The sequence below is a fragment of the Chlorocebus sabaeus genome, chromosome 9 (genome assembly GCF_047675955.1).
Source record: "Chlorocebus sabaeus isolate Y175 chromosome 9, mChlSab1.0.hap1, whole genome shotgun sequence".
NCBI lineage: Eukaryota > Metazoa > Chordata > Mammalia > Primates > Cercopithecidae > Chlorocebus > Chlorocebus sabaeus.
In genome coordinates this window covers 17,759,331-17,772,845 of record NC_132912.1, presented here as the reverse complement: position 1 = coordinate 17,772,845, position 13,515 = coordinate 17,759,331, and the positions used below count along the sequence as shown (strand labels likewise).

The 13,515-nt window shown below is 40.1% G+C and overlaps 1 protein-coding gene across 3 annotated transcripts in view; it reads right to left on the bottom strand.

Moving 5' to 3' along the window:
* Positions 1-9,498, bottom strand: part of STAM (signal transducing adaptor molecule) — a 72,219-nt gene extending 62,721 nt beyond the window's left edge. For all 3 annotated transcript variants that reach the window (XM_037983379.2, XM_008002405.3, XM_008002407.3), the window contains exon 1: positions 9,269-9,498. Coding sequence is in view for 1 of the 3 variants with exons in the window: in XM_008002405.3 (XP_008000596.3) it covers positions 9,269-9,308 (40 nt within the window). In the remaining 2 variants the exon portion in view is untranslated. The remainder of the gene's footprint in view (positions 1-9,268) is intronic.
* Between the last annotated feature and the right edge of the window lie 4,017 nt (positions 9,499-13,515).

Genomic DNA, 13,515 nt, shown 5'->3' with positions numbered 1-13,515 from the left:
AAGAAAAATGTCTCTATGTGTTTGGTACTGACATGATATTTTTTCCTCTACAAGTTTTGATCCACTGTTCTTTGAATCCATGAATGCAGACCCCCAGATACAAACAATCACCTGTTTAGAGCTAGATCTGGGAGGGTCTGAAACATAAAGCTTCTGTGCTAGGAAGCTTCATCACCTTCTGAGCACATCAGTGTGTATCACCTACCAGAATGCTAAACTGAGCTTCAGTGTTCAGAGTTTTTATCCTGTTTTATCAAAACAAACAACCTGTTTTACCAAAACAAACATTTAACTCTGTGAGATGAATCCACACATCACAAAGCATTTTCACAAATAGCTTGCTTCTAGTTTTTATTGTGGGATATTCGGTTTTTCAGTGTAGGTTTCAACGGACTGGGAAATGTACCTTCATGGATTCTACAATTGGGGTTTCATTATATAGGTATGATTTATGAAATAACTGACCACATAGTGGAACTCAACCTCCAGGTCCCTGTCCTTCCAGGAGGTCCTGTGACTCAAACCCCAAATCCTTTCATCACATGGTTAGTCCTTCTGGAGTGGCCAGCCCCCAGACTGAGTCATCTTATTAGCATAAACTAAGCTATTATCCCAGGGACCCATCATAAATAACAAAGATGCTCCTATCACTCAGAAAATTCCAAGGATTTAGAGGCTCTCTCCTAGGAAACAAAGACTATTCAAATTATTTATCATTCAACACTCTATAAGAGAATTTTATCTTAAAAGAAACCCAATATATACACAGCAAACCCAAGTGGAAGTGCTCTGATTGAGGAGTTTCAGAGCCTGCTTCCTAGGTACTCAACCCCTCTAAAGCCCAAGAATATTGAGTGAGTCATTCTGAACAATATCACCTACTTCATCTTAAAAAAGGAAAGCATGTTATTACTTTGGTCTGGTAGTGCATTTTAATAATTAATTCATCATTCTTACTGACTGGTAGCCAAGTAAGCTTTTTTTTTTTTTAAGTGCATTTTTTAAAAGAACACACTTATATTCTAAAACCTGCCACCTTATTTAAAAACATAATAGCTAAGCATATTAAAACTTATTAAGAAGTCAACAGTTTATCTGATCAAATATAAATTGCCTATCATAATTGAGTGCTATCTTACAGTTCCTGAATTAATGATATACCCAGGAACACATGATACAGTTATCAGCAGATATTATGTTGAACACTCATGAACTACTTCATTACTTTCCTACACATAAATAGAATCAGCATCTGACTCAAATTTGTATGGATGGATCAGAAACACAACCCACTTTAGAAATCTAAAATTGTTCACATCAGTTATTCAGGCTGCCTCAAAATCATCAAAATCAGTGGCACAATTCTTCTCAATTATGAAAGAACAAGTATTTTTTTTTAATCAGAAGAATATAAACTACCTACAACATGGTTCTATGAATAGCAAATGAAGCCAAAACTATTTATTTTCTAAGACAAAAACAAGGTTTGTGGGAAAAGGAAAAGCGACAAAAATACCAGACTTGCTTCTAAAGAATTCAAAGCTTCATAATGATCTCATCTTATCCTGAGATTATCCTTACACTAATACTCAAAAAGAGGAGATTGAGAAATCTGCCCAGCAGTACCCAGAAAAAACACACACAGAGACTCATTTGAATTTCAATAGTCTTTTCAATAGACTGGAGAACTTTTTTCTGATAAACAGCTACTTTTGATTTTTCTCAAAGTTAATGACTGTCAAAGATCTGGGGAGGTGAGAAATGCTGACAGGATGACTTCGCGTCACATTTAGGCTGTGGGGAAAGGACTGTCATTCAGTCAGCCCAGATACGTAACAGTTCATTAAAAATGGCCAATGGAAAAGTAAGTCTGAAAGAAATTATCCTCTTTGCAAATCAATTCTTCAAAAATCTTTCACCTAATGTCCCTGATCCTCCTGGAAATTGTATCTGCAAAGAAAATGCAACCTGAAGTTCTGCTAACCAGAAAAAGAAGTAGGTATCAAAAGAACAGCATGGAAGGATTTCAGGGAGGAGCGCAAAACAGAAATGATAACCTAAAAGCATTAGAAACAACAGCTTAGAGGAGAGGTAAAATAGGGACAGAACTAAAGAATACAAGTTCTTAATCCAGTGGATATTAGACGGTTAACATACTCATATTCTGAATTTTCACATTTCTCTCTTATGTTTTGATGTAACTGATTGCACACCTTAAAATCCAATAGTCCCCACATCTATTTCTAACTTGATTATAAAAGGAGCTAAAACGTATCTATTGGTTACTATATTCAGGTGCTTACGCTAAGTGCTTTACAAGCATCATCTCCTCAAAACAAACTTACTGAGGATTAATGAACAAATAAGTATGTCAAGCCAGAGAATCCACATCTGAAGAGCACAGTGGCATAAAACCAGTAAGGAGTGAAATACAACTGTAAGAAAAAAGTGGAAGGTAAGGCTGAAGAGTTACAAAGCCAAACGTAAGAGGCCTTACATGCTCTGCTGAAAAGTTCAAAGTACTGTGAAAGTTGTAGATTCTCTGGAATTTTGTTTTTTTGGTTTTTTGTTTTATTGAGACGGAGTCTTGCTCTGTCACCCAGGCTGGAATGCAGTGGAGTGATCTTGGCTCACCGCAAGTTCCACCTCCCGGGTTCACGCCATTCTCCTGCCTCAGCCTCCCAAGTAGCTGGGACTACAGGCGGCCGCCACCACGCTCGGCTAATTTTTTTGTATTTTTAGTACAGACGGAGTTTCACTGTGTTAGCCAGGATGGTCTCGATCTCCTGACCTCATAATCCACCCGTCTTGGCCTCCCAAAGTGCTGGGATTACAGGTGTGAGCCACCATGCCCCGCCCTCTCTAGAAATATTTTAAACAGAGGGGCCACGCGTAGATTTACATTTTAAAAATATCAAGTTTTTTACAGTTTAAAAAACTGGAGGCAGGGAAGAACAGCTGGAAGCTACTATACTAATCCGAGAGAGTGGTGATCTAAACCTGGAATCCTTGAGGGCATATTCTGTACCAGGGTATCTGGCACAGGGTAGACAGGATACATTTGTTGTTTAGGATGTACAAAATTATAACTACAGTGGTCAAGAATTACTCCCAAGTTCTCGACTTGTATGACTAAGTAAACTAAGGTACCAACTATCAAAACAGACGAAAAGCATAATTGAGAAGAAAAATTTCAAATGGTTTTGAACATGCTGACCTTGAGATATTTGAAGCCTATTCAACTCTGGTAAAGAGTTAGAATGTCATGTGTTTTGACAAGTAATCCTCATAGCATCCGCATGACGTATAATGGATATTTCTATCCCTATTTACCAAAGTAAAAAGTGAATTCAAAGGGGTCCTATACCTATCCAACTATATACTGTGTCCATTTACTAAGAGTAAATGCTGCAGGTGCAATTTAAACCCAAAGTCCAAGGTCTTTCTATCATACCACACTTCAGGAGAATGTGACACTAACATTTAAGATTCATCTGGCTTATGATTTATGAGGCTGATTGGGCTCAGCAAGGCGGACTAAAAAAATGTCCAAGTATGTAGGACGTGGACTGGCCCACAGCAGTCTGACTGGGAACACAAATATTCTATTATAGAAACAAAGACATACGATGATTTAGCAGAGGCAGGGAAATGATTCAAAGATGCCTCTTGGGTTTCAAGTCAAGATAACCACAACACTAAAATATTACCAAACTGGCTGGGCCCGGGTGTCTCACAGCTGTAATCCCAGCACTTTGGGAGGCTGAGGCAGGCAGATCACTCGAGGCTAGGAGTTCGAGACCAGCCTGGCCAATATGGCAAAACCCCATCTATATTAATGTAAAAAAGATTTAAAAACAAAGAAAAATGCTAGCAAATAATGAATGAAGAGCCAGACTGGGAAAGTTAACTTCAGCTTTCTGACAGATTAATTTGTTTTGGAGGGAAAAAGAACACAAAATAGAAATACAAGACTGATGTTCTAGAAAAATATCGACAATTCATTATTTGATAAATAATTATTGAGTGTTTTCTATGTACCAGACACTATCCTTAAGGCAGTAGGGGAAAAAAAATGAAAAGTTCTCATCTTGATGGAGTTTACATTCCACACAAAAGATAATCAATCAATTAATGTCAGGTAACTAAGTACTATAAAGAAAAAAAATGGAACAAAGAAACAGAGTGAGAGAGTAAAGATGCATTTTTTTACATTTATTTATTTACTTTTTTAAAGACAGAGTCTCACTCTCTTGCCCAGCCAAGAGTGCAGTCATAGCTCACTGCAGCCTTGACCTCCCAGGCTCAACCAATCCTCTGAATTCAGCATCCCAAGTTACTGGGACTACAGGCATACCACCACGCCAGCTAATTTTTTTATTGTTTGTAGAGAGAGTGTCTCATTATGTTGCCCAGACTGGTCTCCAATTCCGGGCCTCAAGGAATCCTCCTGCCTCAGCCTCCCAAAGTGTAGGGGTTACGGGTGTCAGCCACTGCATCCAGTCCAAGATGGATTTTTTTTACAGAAGATTATTAGGAAAAGCCTCTCTTAGAAAATGACGTTTGAACAGAGTCCTGAATGGGTGTGATGAATATCCAGACCTTCAAACACCTGGGTGAGGAGTATCCCAGGCAAAGAGTACCACATAGCTACAGAGTCAGGAATGAGCTTGGAGCGTTCAGATTCAAAAGCCTGGAATTCAAGAGAGTGAGTTTGGAGAGCATAATCATATCAGACACACAGGAAGGAGCCATATTGTGGGCCACAATAAAAAACTTGCATTACCCTTTAAGTAGGATAGGAAGCTACTAGAGAGCTCTGAGCAGGTAAGTGACATTATCTAACATTTTTAAAAGATCACTGACTTTTGTAAATGAGAACTGATTGTAGAGGCAAGAGTGGTAACAAAGAAACCTACCAGAAGGCTCTTGCCACTGACTATGAGAGATAACAATGACTGAAGTAAGGTGAGAATGGTGAGACAGAGAAAGGTGGTGATGTGTCCGGAGTTTGTTCCCTCCCGTGGGTTTGTAGTCTCGCTGACTTCAAGAATGAAGCCAGGACCTTTGCGAGTGTTACAGCTCTTAAAGGTGGCACGGGCCCAAAGAGTGAGCAGCAGCAAGATTTATTATGCAGAGCGAAAGAACAAAGCTTCCACAGCGTGGAAGCGGACCCCAGGTGGTTGCCGCTGCTGGCTGGGGTGGCCGGCTTTTATTCCCTTATTTGTCCCCGCCCTGTCCTGTTGACTGGTCCATTTTACAAAGTGTTAATTGACCCATTTTCCAAACCTCTAGCTAGCTACAGGGCGCTGTTTGGTGCGTTTTTACAGAGCACTGATTGGTGCATTTTACAAACTTCTACTTAGCTACAGAGCGCTGATTGGTACGTTGTTACAGAGCACTGATTGGTATATTTTACAATCCCCTTGTAAGACCGAAAAGTTCTCCAAGTCCCCACTCGACCCAGGAAGTCCAGCTGCTTTCACCTCTCAACGAGATTCTGGATATATTTTTAAAGTATAGCCAAAATATCTTGCTGATATGATGAATGTGAAGTGTGAAGAAATAAGAAGAAGGATACTCCTAGACATTGGAGCTCAGTGACAGAAAACAGTTAATCATGTTCTCTACTGAGAAGGGCAAGGATGAAGGAATGAGCAGGTTTGGGCAAAGAACTAAGAATTGAGTTTTTGAATGTTTGTTTTTAGACTCTAAGCAGAATCCAAATGGAGATGCTCAGTAAGGAGATGGAAATCTAGGTCGAGAGCTCAGGCAAGAGGCTGAGAGTAAGAACATAAATCCAGGAGTCACCAGAATACACTAGGTATTTAAAGCTAAGAAATTAGATGAGATACTTTTTAAAATCTTAATAAAAAGTACAGAAATTTTTCTAAGTGCTTTACAAATATTAACTCAACCTTCTTAACAACTCTCTGAGGTAAGAACTATTATTACCCTTATATTCCATATTAAAGATAAGGAAACTGAGATACAGAGTATCTAAGCAACTAGCCCAAAATCACACTGCCGGTAAGCAGCAAACCTGGGACTGAATCCAAGCAGTGTGGCCCCAGAGTCTGAATTATTAACACTAAGCTAAATTGCTTCCTAATACTCTAAGGGGAAAAAAAAAGTGGAAGGAGAGAAGAGGCTCCGGAACTGAGCCCCAGGGCACTCAACTTTTAGAAGTTGCAAAAAGGAGAAGCAAAAAAACTTAAAAGAAGCTAAGTAGAAAATAAGAAAAAGTTTGGTGTCCTGAAATCCCATGAATAAAGTACTGTATATCAAAGAGGAATGCTTAAGAGATCAACAAACAAATGGGCTAGAAAGTGACCATTGGATTTGGCAAGGCGGAAGTCACTAGAGACTTTGAAATAAAAACTTGATGAAATAAGTTATCTTTACATTGCTTCTAAATTCAACTCTTGAATTATAATGTCCAAAATGAGATTCATTTATTCCATAAATGTTTACTGAAAGTTCTTCAGCATGCCAAACACTGGTCTACAGTCAGGGATACAGCAGTGAACAAATCAAACAAAAATCCCTGTCCTCACAGAGCTCACATCCTAATAACATCTTTCGGTGTTTCTTCAAGGGAAAAGCTATCACCAGCATTTTCTCTCTTTATAATAAATGTTATATTATGTAAATCAGTCAGTGAACTTCTGATTCTGCTTCAGATTAAGACTGAAGACAATTTTGAAGACGTGCAAATGTATACAAGCGTTAAGTGATAATTGTATCAAATGAGTTACTTTAATGTTATGACATACTCATTGGTTATGAGATAGTGAAAGAAAAAAATGGTAAGTGTATTTTATACACTGTATTCTATATGTTATACTACTTAAAAATAATATAGGAGTCTACTGGAATCTGCGCAAGGATTAGGTACTGGGAATCTCTGAGGGGTCTTCTCAGATAAACCTTTTGAAATATTTCAGTACACGGACTGTGAGAAGAGAATTGGTCCAATACCAAAACTTGAGCAACTTTTAAAAGTAAGCTTTTCTGGAGCAAAACAATGTTGCTACATTGAAGAAGTGTACTATCTGGCAGGCTCAACTGACACATTCTCAACTCAACAAACGTTTATTAAACACCTTCTATGTAGCAACCACTCATTAAGTAGGAAAATACAGTACATATCTTTAATGCTAAGTAATTTGGTAAAGACAAAAATGCTAAAATAAGTTAGAGGATTTTGTAAGAAGGTAGAAATTAAGAGTAGACTAGTGCAGTGGTTCTCAACTGGGAGGTATTTTGTCCCTCCAGGGGGCATTTAGCAATGTCCTGAGACTTCTAAAATCATGAGTGGGGGCTGGGTGTCACTGGCATCTAGTGGATAAAGGCCAGGGATAAGGCTGAACACCCTACATTGCACAGGACAAACCCCTATGACAAAGATATTTATCTGGTCCAAACTGTCAATAACGTTGCTACTGAGAAACCCTTTGCTACAGCAATCAGGAAATGATTCAGGTATAACAAGTTGGATTCTGAATTGGCCTTAACACATAAGGATATGTTGAAAGAGAAAAGAAGCGTAAGCACATGGCAAAAGCATAAAAGCAAGAAGGTGCCTGTGTTTGAACTGGGTGGTACAGGTACTAGGAACAGGTTTGACATTAAGAAATTTACCTGAATCCAATGCAAATACGTGTTCACAAAGTCAGTAGAATACAAAGGTGATTGGGTAGTTGCTAGCTAAATTATACAGGACCAAGAAAACTAGACAAAGGTACTGTAAACAGAAGAAACAAGTACTAAGACGCTGTTTTAAGTACTTCCCCTAGAGATTCATGTAGTGAGATGTAAAACTGCTTGAGAGCAGCAACTAGGCCTTGCTCATCACCGTATCTCTTATGTCCCTGAGCCACTGTGTCCTGTAGTGTGTGCTAACTGCTTATTAAATTAAACGCAATTTTCCAATTCATTAAGTATAATCGGTGATCTCCAAGGTTCTGTCCACTGCTAAGATTCAGGACACTCATTTAAGCTGGAACAAAAAAGGTAGCATCTAGTAAGTGCCTATCACATAAAGGTACTGTAGCAGGCCCTCTACACATATCATTTAACCGCATAATGGAATGATGTATTTTCCCCTCTTTAAAGACAAGAACACTGGAACTCAAAGAATGTAACTTGCCTATGATTTCACTGTGAGCTGAGAAGTGGCAGAGGTAAGGATGAACCTTTTTTCTAGTCTTATATAAACCTCCAAGTTTCAGTGACATGCTCTAAGGAAGAGTTAAAAAAGCAAAATTCAACATCCATCTTTCATAATTAAAATACACACAGACGTATAAATTAACTTCATAAGGTTGTCCTTATTCACAGTAATCATTACATTCTGCCATAAGGGATTTGGAAATGGTATTTGGCTTGCTTTCATTCCGCACTTGTGTGCCAAGGTAGTTCCTACGTGCGTTCAAATTAAACCAAAATTCTCTCCCCGGAAACTCAAATTCCCATAATTATTATCTTCAAGCCGGAAAAAATAAAATAAAATAAAAAATAAACAAAAAGCAAACCTATTGAACTGACATAATCAGTACCTAAAACCAGTGATTCAGAAAACAACAACAATGTAGCACTTCAAACTCTTTCCAGATTCAACAACTTCTTCCACACTTCTTTACACTTTTTTAAGGGCAGAGACCTAGCTAGCCTAAGAGAGACATCCCAAAGGCTCAGGTCCTCAATTCGGTTTCACCTATTGCCAAGTATTTCACCTTCATCGCTCCCAACATTTTTGAGAGTCTAACCTTAACCAGAGCTCCCTCCTTCAGTTACCGTTGCAAAAAGATTTTAAAATCCCCTAAGGAACCTTACCTAAAACATTCTGCCAGTTCCAGACGCTCAACATTTATTTGTCTAGGCAAGCACTTTTGGTATAGGGTTTACCATCCTAATCTAGCCGACATACGCCTTAAACCCTTGGCTGTTCGTCCAGAAGCACAGTCCCTGCACCAGATGCTACACCAGCTGCTCCTCCCAGGCCCTTTACACCAACCCCTTCAGCAGTTCTTTGGCAACCTACAGTCCTAGCTCAAGGCCCATTTCACAGGATGAGTCCCATTTCTTTCAAAGAGGATGCGCCAAGCCCTCAACCTCCTCCCAGCTCTGAAGGAGGGAACCTCAGGAAACGGGAAGAGCGAGCTCTTCCTCGGCCCTGGTCCGAGGGTCCTGAATGCAGGAAGGGGCTGGCAGAGTGAGCCTGCAGTCCGGTGAGGAATGGGCAGGGAGCAGCAAAAACACTTACCAACATCCTGATCGAAGGGATTGGTGGCAAAGAGAGGCATCTCCACTGCGTGCCGAGGTGTCCGCGGGGACTCCCCCCTCGACAGCACGGGAGTCAGGGCTCGACGTAGGAAGGAAGACTCCTCAGGCAAAAACAGCAACAGAGACTGACTCCACAGGGTCCGCGACAGCTCCTCCTCTCACCCAACCCCAGCAACCACCGCAGCGGCGGCGGCGGCGGCGGCAACAGCACTGAGCCGAGAAAGCCCCAGCGCGGAGCTTGTCGGGAATCTGGGCGACCTCGGCACTACCTGTCCCAAAGGTGCCCCGAGCCTGCCCCATCAGTAAAGGCTGAACAGGTAGTCCCCTCTGCCTGACTCCTCTTTTAATGAGTCACACAGAAGAGTGGAATTAGTTCTTGTGTTTCCTGCTTTTCCCTTAGCTAGTAGTCTCCGGAAGACGGGGTCCTTCAGGCGTGCTGAAGCCTACTAACAACCCCCGGAGTGACTGGGAGACCCAGGAGAAAGCAAGCAGGTTGAGTTTGGGTAGAGGCGTGCCCCTTTTTTCCTCTCGCTCTCTCGGTTATCATAACGTTGTATTCCCTCTGGAAGGAAATGCAAATTCCTTTGGATCATCTTCTAGGTAAACAGTTTAATTCGCTGCGTGAGGTGACAAATTTGCTCGGATGAAGTCATGGGAGCTGAACGGATTGGCCTGAATCCCAAGAGGGGAGTGTTCAGGGCGCGAGGCCCCCTCGGAGAGGCTGAGGTAACGCTGACTCCTTCCCGGGAGTCCCTGAACGCCGGGCTTCGGAATCTGCAGACAGCTCTGCTAGTAGGGCGTTGGCACCTACTGACTAACCGTGCAGTCACTCAGCAGCTGTGATGGTTGGTGACATGTCTTTCACAGCCCAAGATAGCCTCCCTAGACTGAGCAAAAAAAGAAAACAAAAAAACTGGAGCTAGAAGTTGATCAGTGAGTGATTCCTAGCAACCCAAAACGTTGATTTAATTATTTTACTTTTGAGTTTAATTAACCAATAAAAATTATTCTCTGTGTCATGGAGAAGTTTTAAGGAGGATCTACTAGAGATTTTGCATACCACTTGGAACAAACTTAGTAAGCTCATCTTGTACGTAAATTGAAATTATGGAAATTATCCCCCAAATTACGGCACCTCCAAGTGTAGCATGGAAACTAATACTGACATGTCAACACAGGATTAATATATAGTAAACAAAGAGTGCTTACAAAAATTCATTAAAAATGAAGTCCCACCTCTAAAAGTGAAATGTTCAAATTAAAGTAGCAGTTACATAATGTTTTGTCATTCAGGTAAAAATTACAAAGGATCGGCCAGGCGCGGTGGCTCACGCCTGTAATCCCAGCATTCTGGGTGGCCGAGGCGGGCGGATCACCAGAGGTCAGGAGTTCAAGACCAGCCTGGCCATGGTGAAACCCCGTCTCTACTAAAAATACAAAAAATTAGCCGGGCGTGGTGGTGCGCGCTTGTAATCCCAGCTACTCGGGAGGCTGAGGCTGGGAATCGCTTGAACCCGGGAGCGAAACTCCGTCTCAAAAAAAAAAAAAAAAAGAAAATTGCAAAGAATCAGGGATGTGAGGAATGAGACACTCACATACTGTTGGATGAACTGTAAATACTGTCATCTTCCCAAAGGAAATATTTGGAAGCATGTAACAAATTTTTAAAACCTTAGGACCCAGCAATTCCATTTCGGCAAATTAATCCTAAAGACATTTTAAAACATGAACAAAGGTACACATGGCAACATTGTCTAAAGGATCAAAGCACTGCCAACCACTAAAATGTCCCACATTGATTGGACTAATTGCTTCACCTCTTGGTGTCTCAGTTTCTTCATCTGTAAGAAACAAGAATAATAGGGTAGTGAGGATCAAGTGAATTAGTACAAACAAAACGCTTATTACAGTGCCTGGCATAGAGTAAGCACTAAATAAGTGTTACTGATTATTGTAATTAATATTGGTCAATTAAATCACAGTACACAAGATGTGAAAACTACACAGCCATTTAAGGTGCATAATACAGATTCATATTTCCATAGACATCTGAATACCTAAGTTTTCAGAAGGAAGTTACAAACCTTAGAAAATTACAAATGCCCACAATTTTAAAAGTCTGAAAGGAAATACATGAGAATATTATGACATGATTATCTCTGAGTGGCAAGATTCTAGACAATGTTCTTTGTGCATTTTATTATTCAAAATATTTTAATGATGAGCATGTATTTCTTTCAAAAGCAGAAAAAATGTTAAAACACAACAATGTAAAAAATGATACGTTGGTATCACCAGTTTCTTAATATTTTGAGGGGCCAATACCAAAAGCGTGCTTGTGTTTCATTATGACAAGTATAGAATTATTTGGAAATATCACGACTGATACTGAAGTCAGAACATTCCCTCTCAAAAATGTGCTTTGATTGCTGGGCTGACAGAATTAGGTGACAACTTGTTTACCTTAAGATCCTGAGCAGTGTCTTCGGCCATTATCGTAAGTCCCTGAGCCAGATATTGGTGGCTCAGACTGGCTGTATCAGAGCCAGATATTGATGAAAATGCATTTGGACATGCTCTGTACTCCGGACTGAATTACTCCGTTGCCAGCAATAAGCCAGGGCACAAACTGTTCAAGCCTTGATTATCAATATGTGTGCACTGGGAATAATACATACTAGTATTGAGAGCAGTATCCATGTATTCTGACCTAGAATGACTTTAGCTATGGGGGCAGGGGGGTCTTGATGATTAATGTGCTATATAAATAATAAACCTTTTTAAAATATAAAACTTTCAATATTTAACATAAAAGCCAAACATAAAAAGTGAAATGCTTTGTATTTTGTGGTTAACGTCCCTTATTATCACTTTAAAATACTGAAACTCTATAATAGAGTTTCACTTTTAGTATTACCATGGTTTTTAAAACATTTTGAAGACTATGTATCAATATCACATTAAAATGTTTCTGTAATGTTGTATGTTTGATAAATTATGTGGTTGTTTGTCAAATGTTATATCCCTTTATCTCAGTTTGATTTTGAAAATTCATCTACATTAAAAACAAAAATACTGGCTGAGTGTGGTGGCTCACACCTGTAATCCTAGCATTCTGGGAGACTGAGGCAGGTGGATCATCTGAGGTCAGGAGTTCAAGACCAGCCTGGCCAACATGGCAAAACCCAGTTTCTACTAAAAATACAAAAACTTAACTGGGCATGGTAATGGTCACCTGTAATCCCAGCTACTCAGGAGGCTGAGGCAGGAGAATCACTTGAACCTGGGGGATGGAGGTTGCAGTGAGCTGAGATCAGGCCACTTCACTCCAGCCTAGGTGACAGAGAGAGACTCTGTCTCAAAAAAAAAAAAAAAAAACCTGATATGCAAATAGAGTTACTACAGGGAAAAGTCTATAATTTTAAAGTTCAGGAAAAGGAATATCCTAGGAAGGTTTTTTAACAGTTTAATAATTCCAGTCCAGGTAGGAATGATTACTATTTCTCAGTCTTTCCTCTTCCACGCATTGTCACTAGTTTAGTTTATACCCTCATCTCTTAGGCAAGTTATTACATTTACCTCCTACTGTCTTTTCTCCTTTCCTACAGCTGTGGACTGAATTGTATCCTCAAAAATATAAATGTTGAAGCCCTTGCCCCCAGTGTGATGGTATTTGGAGACAGAATCTTTGGGAGATAATTAGAGTTAGATGAGGGCATAAGACTGGGGCCTTGCTAATGGGATTAGTGCCCTTACAAGAAGGACACTGGATTGCTTACCGTCTCTCCCTCTCTCTGCCACGTGAGGATAGGGCGAGAAGGCAGCTGTCTGCAGGCCAGTAAAAGAGCCCTCACCAGAACCCAACCATGCTGATACCCTGATCTCAGACTTCCAACCTTTAGCACGGCAAGAAAATTAATTTCTGTTGTATAAGTCACTCACTCTGGTATTTTGTTATGGCAGCCCGAGCTGGCTAATACAGCTATTACCTCTAAACCATTCTCTGTACTACTGCCAGAATGATTTTTCTAATACACAAAGCTGATTATATATCATTTCCTTAAAATTCTTACAGGGTTTCTTCAGTTACTCAGTCATTAGTAAATATTTATAACTCCCATGTGTGCCAGGTAACATTTTAGATGCTGGAATTACAGGGATAAAAGCTTTGTGTGATTTAGCCTTTTTGGAGTACAGCCTATGGGGAAGATAGCCATTAAATAAAAA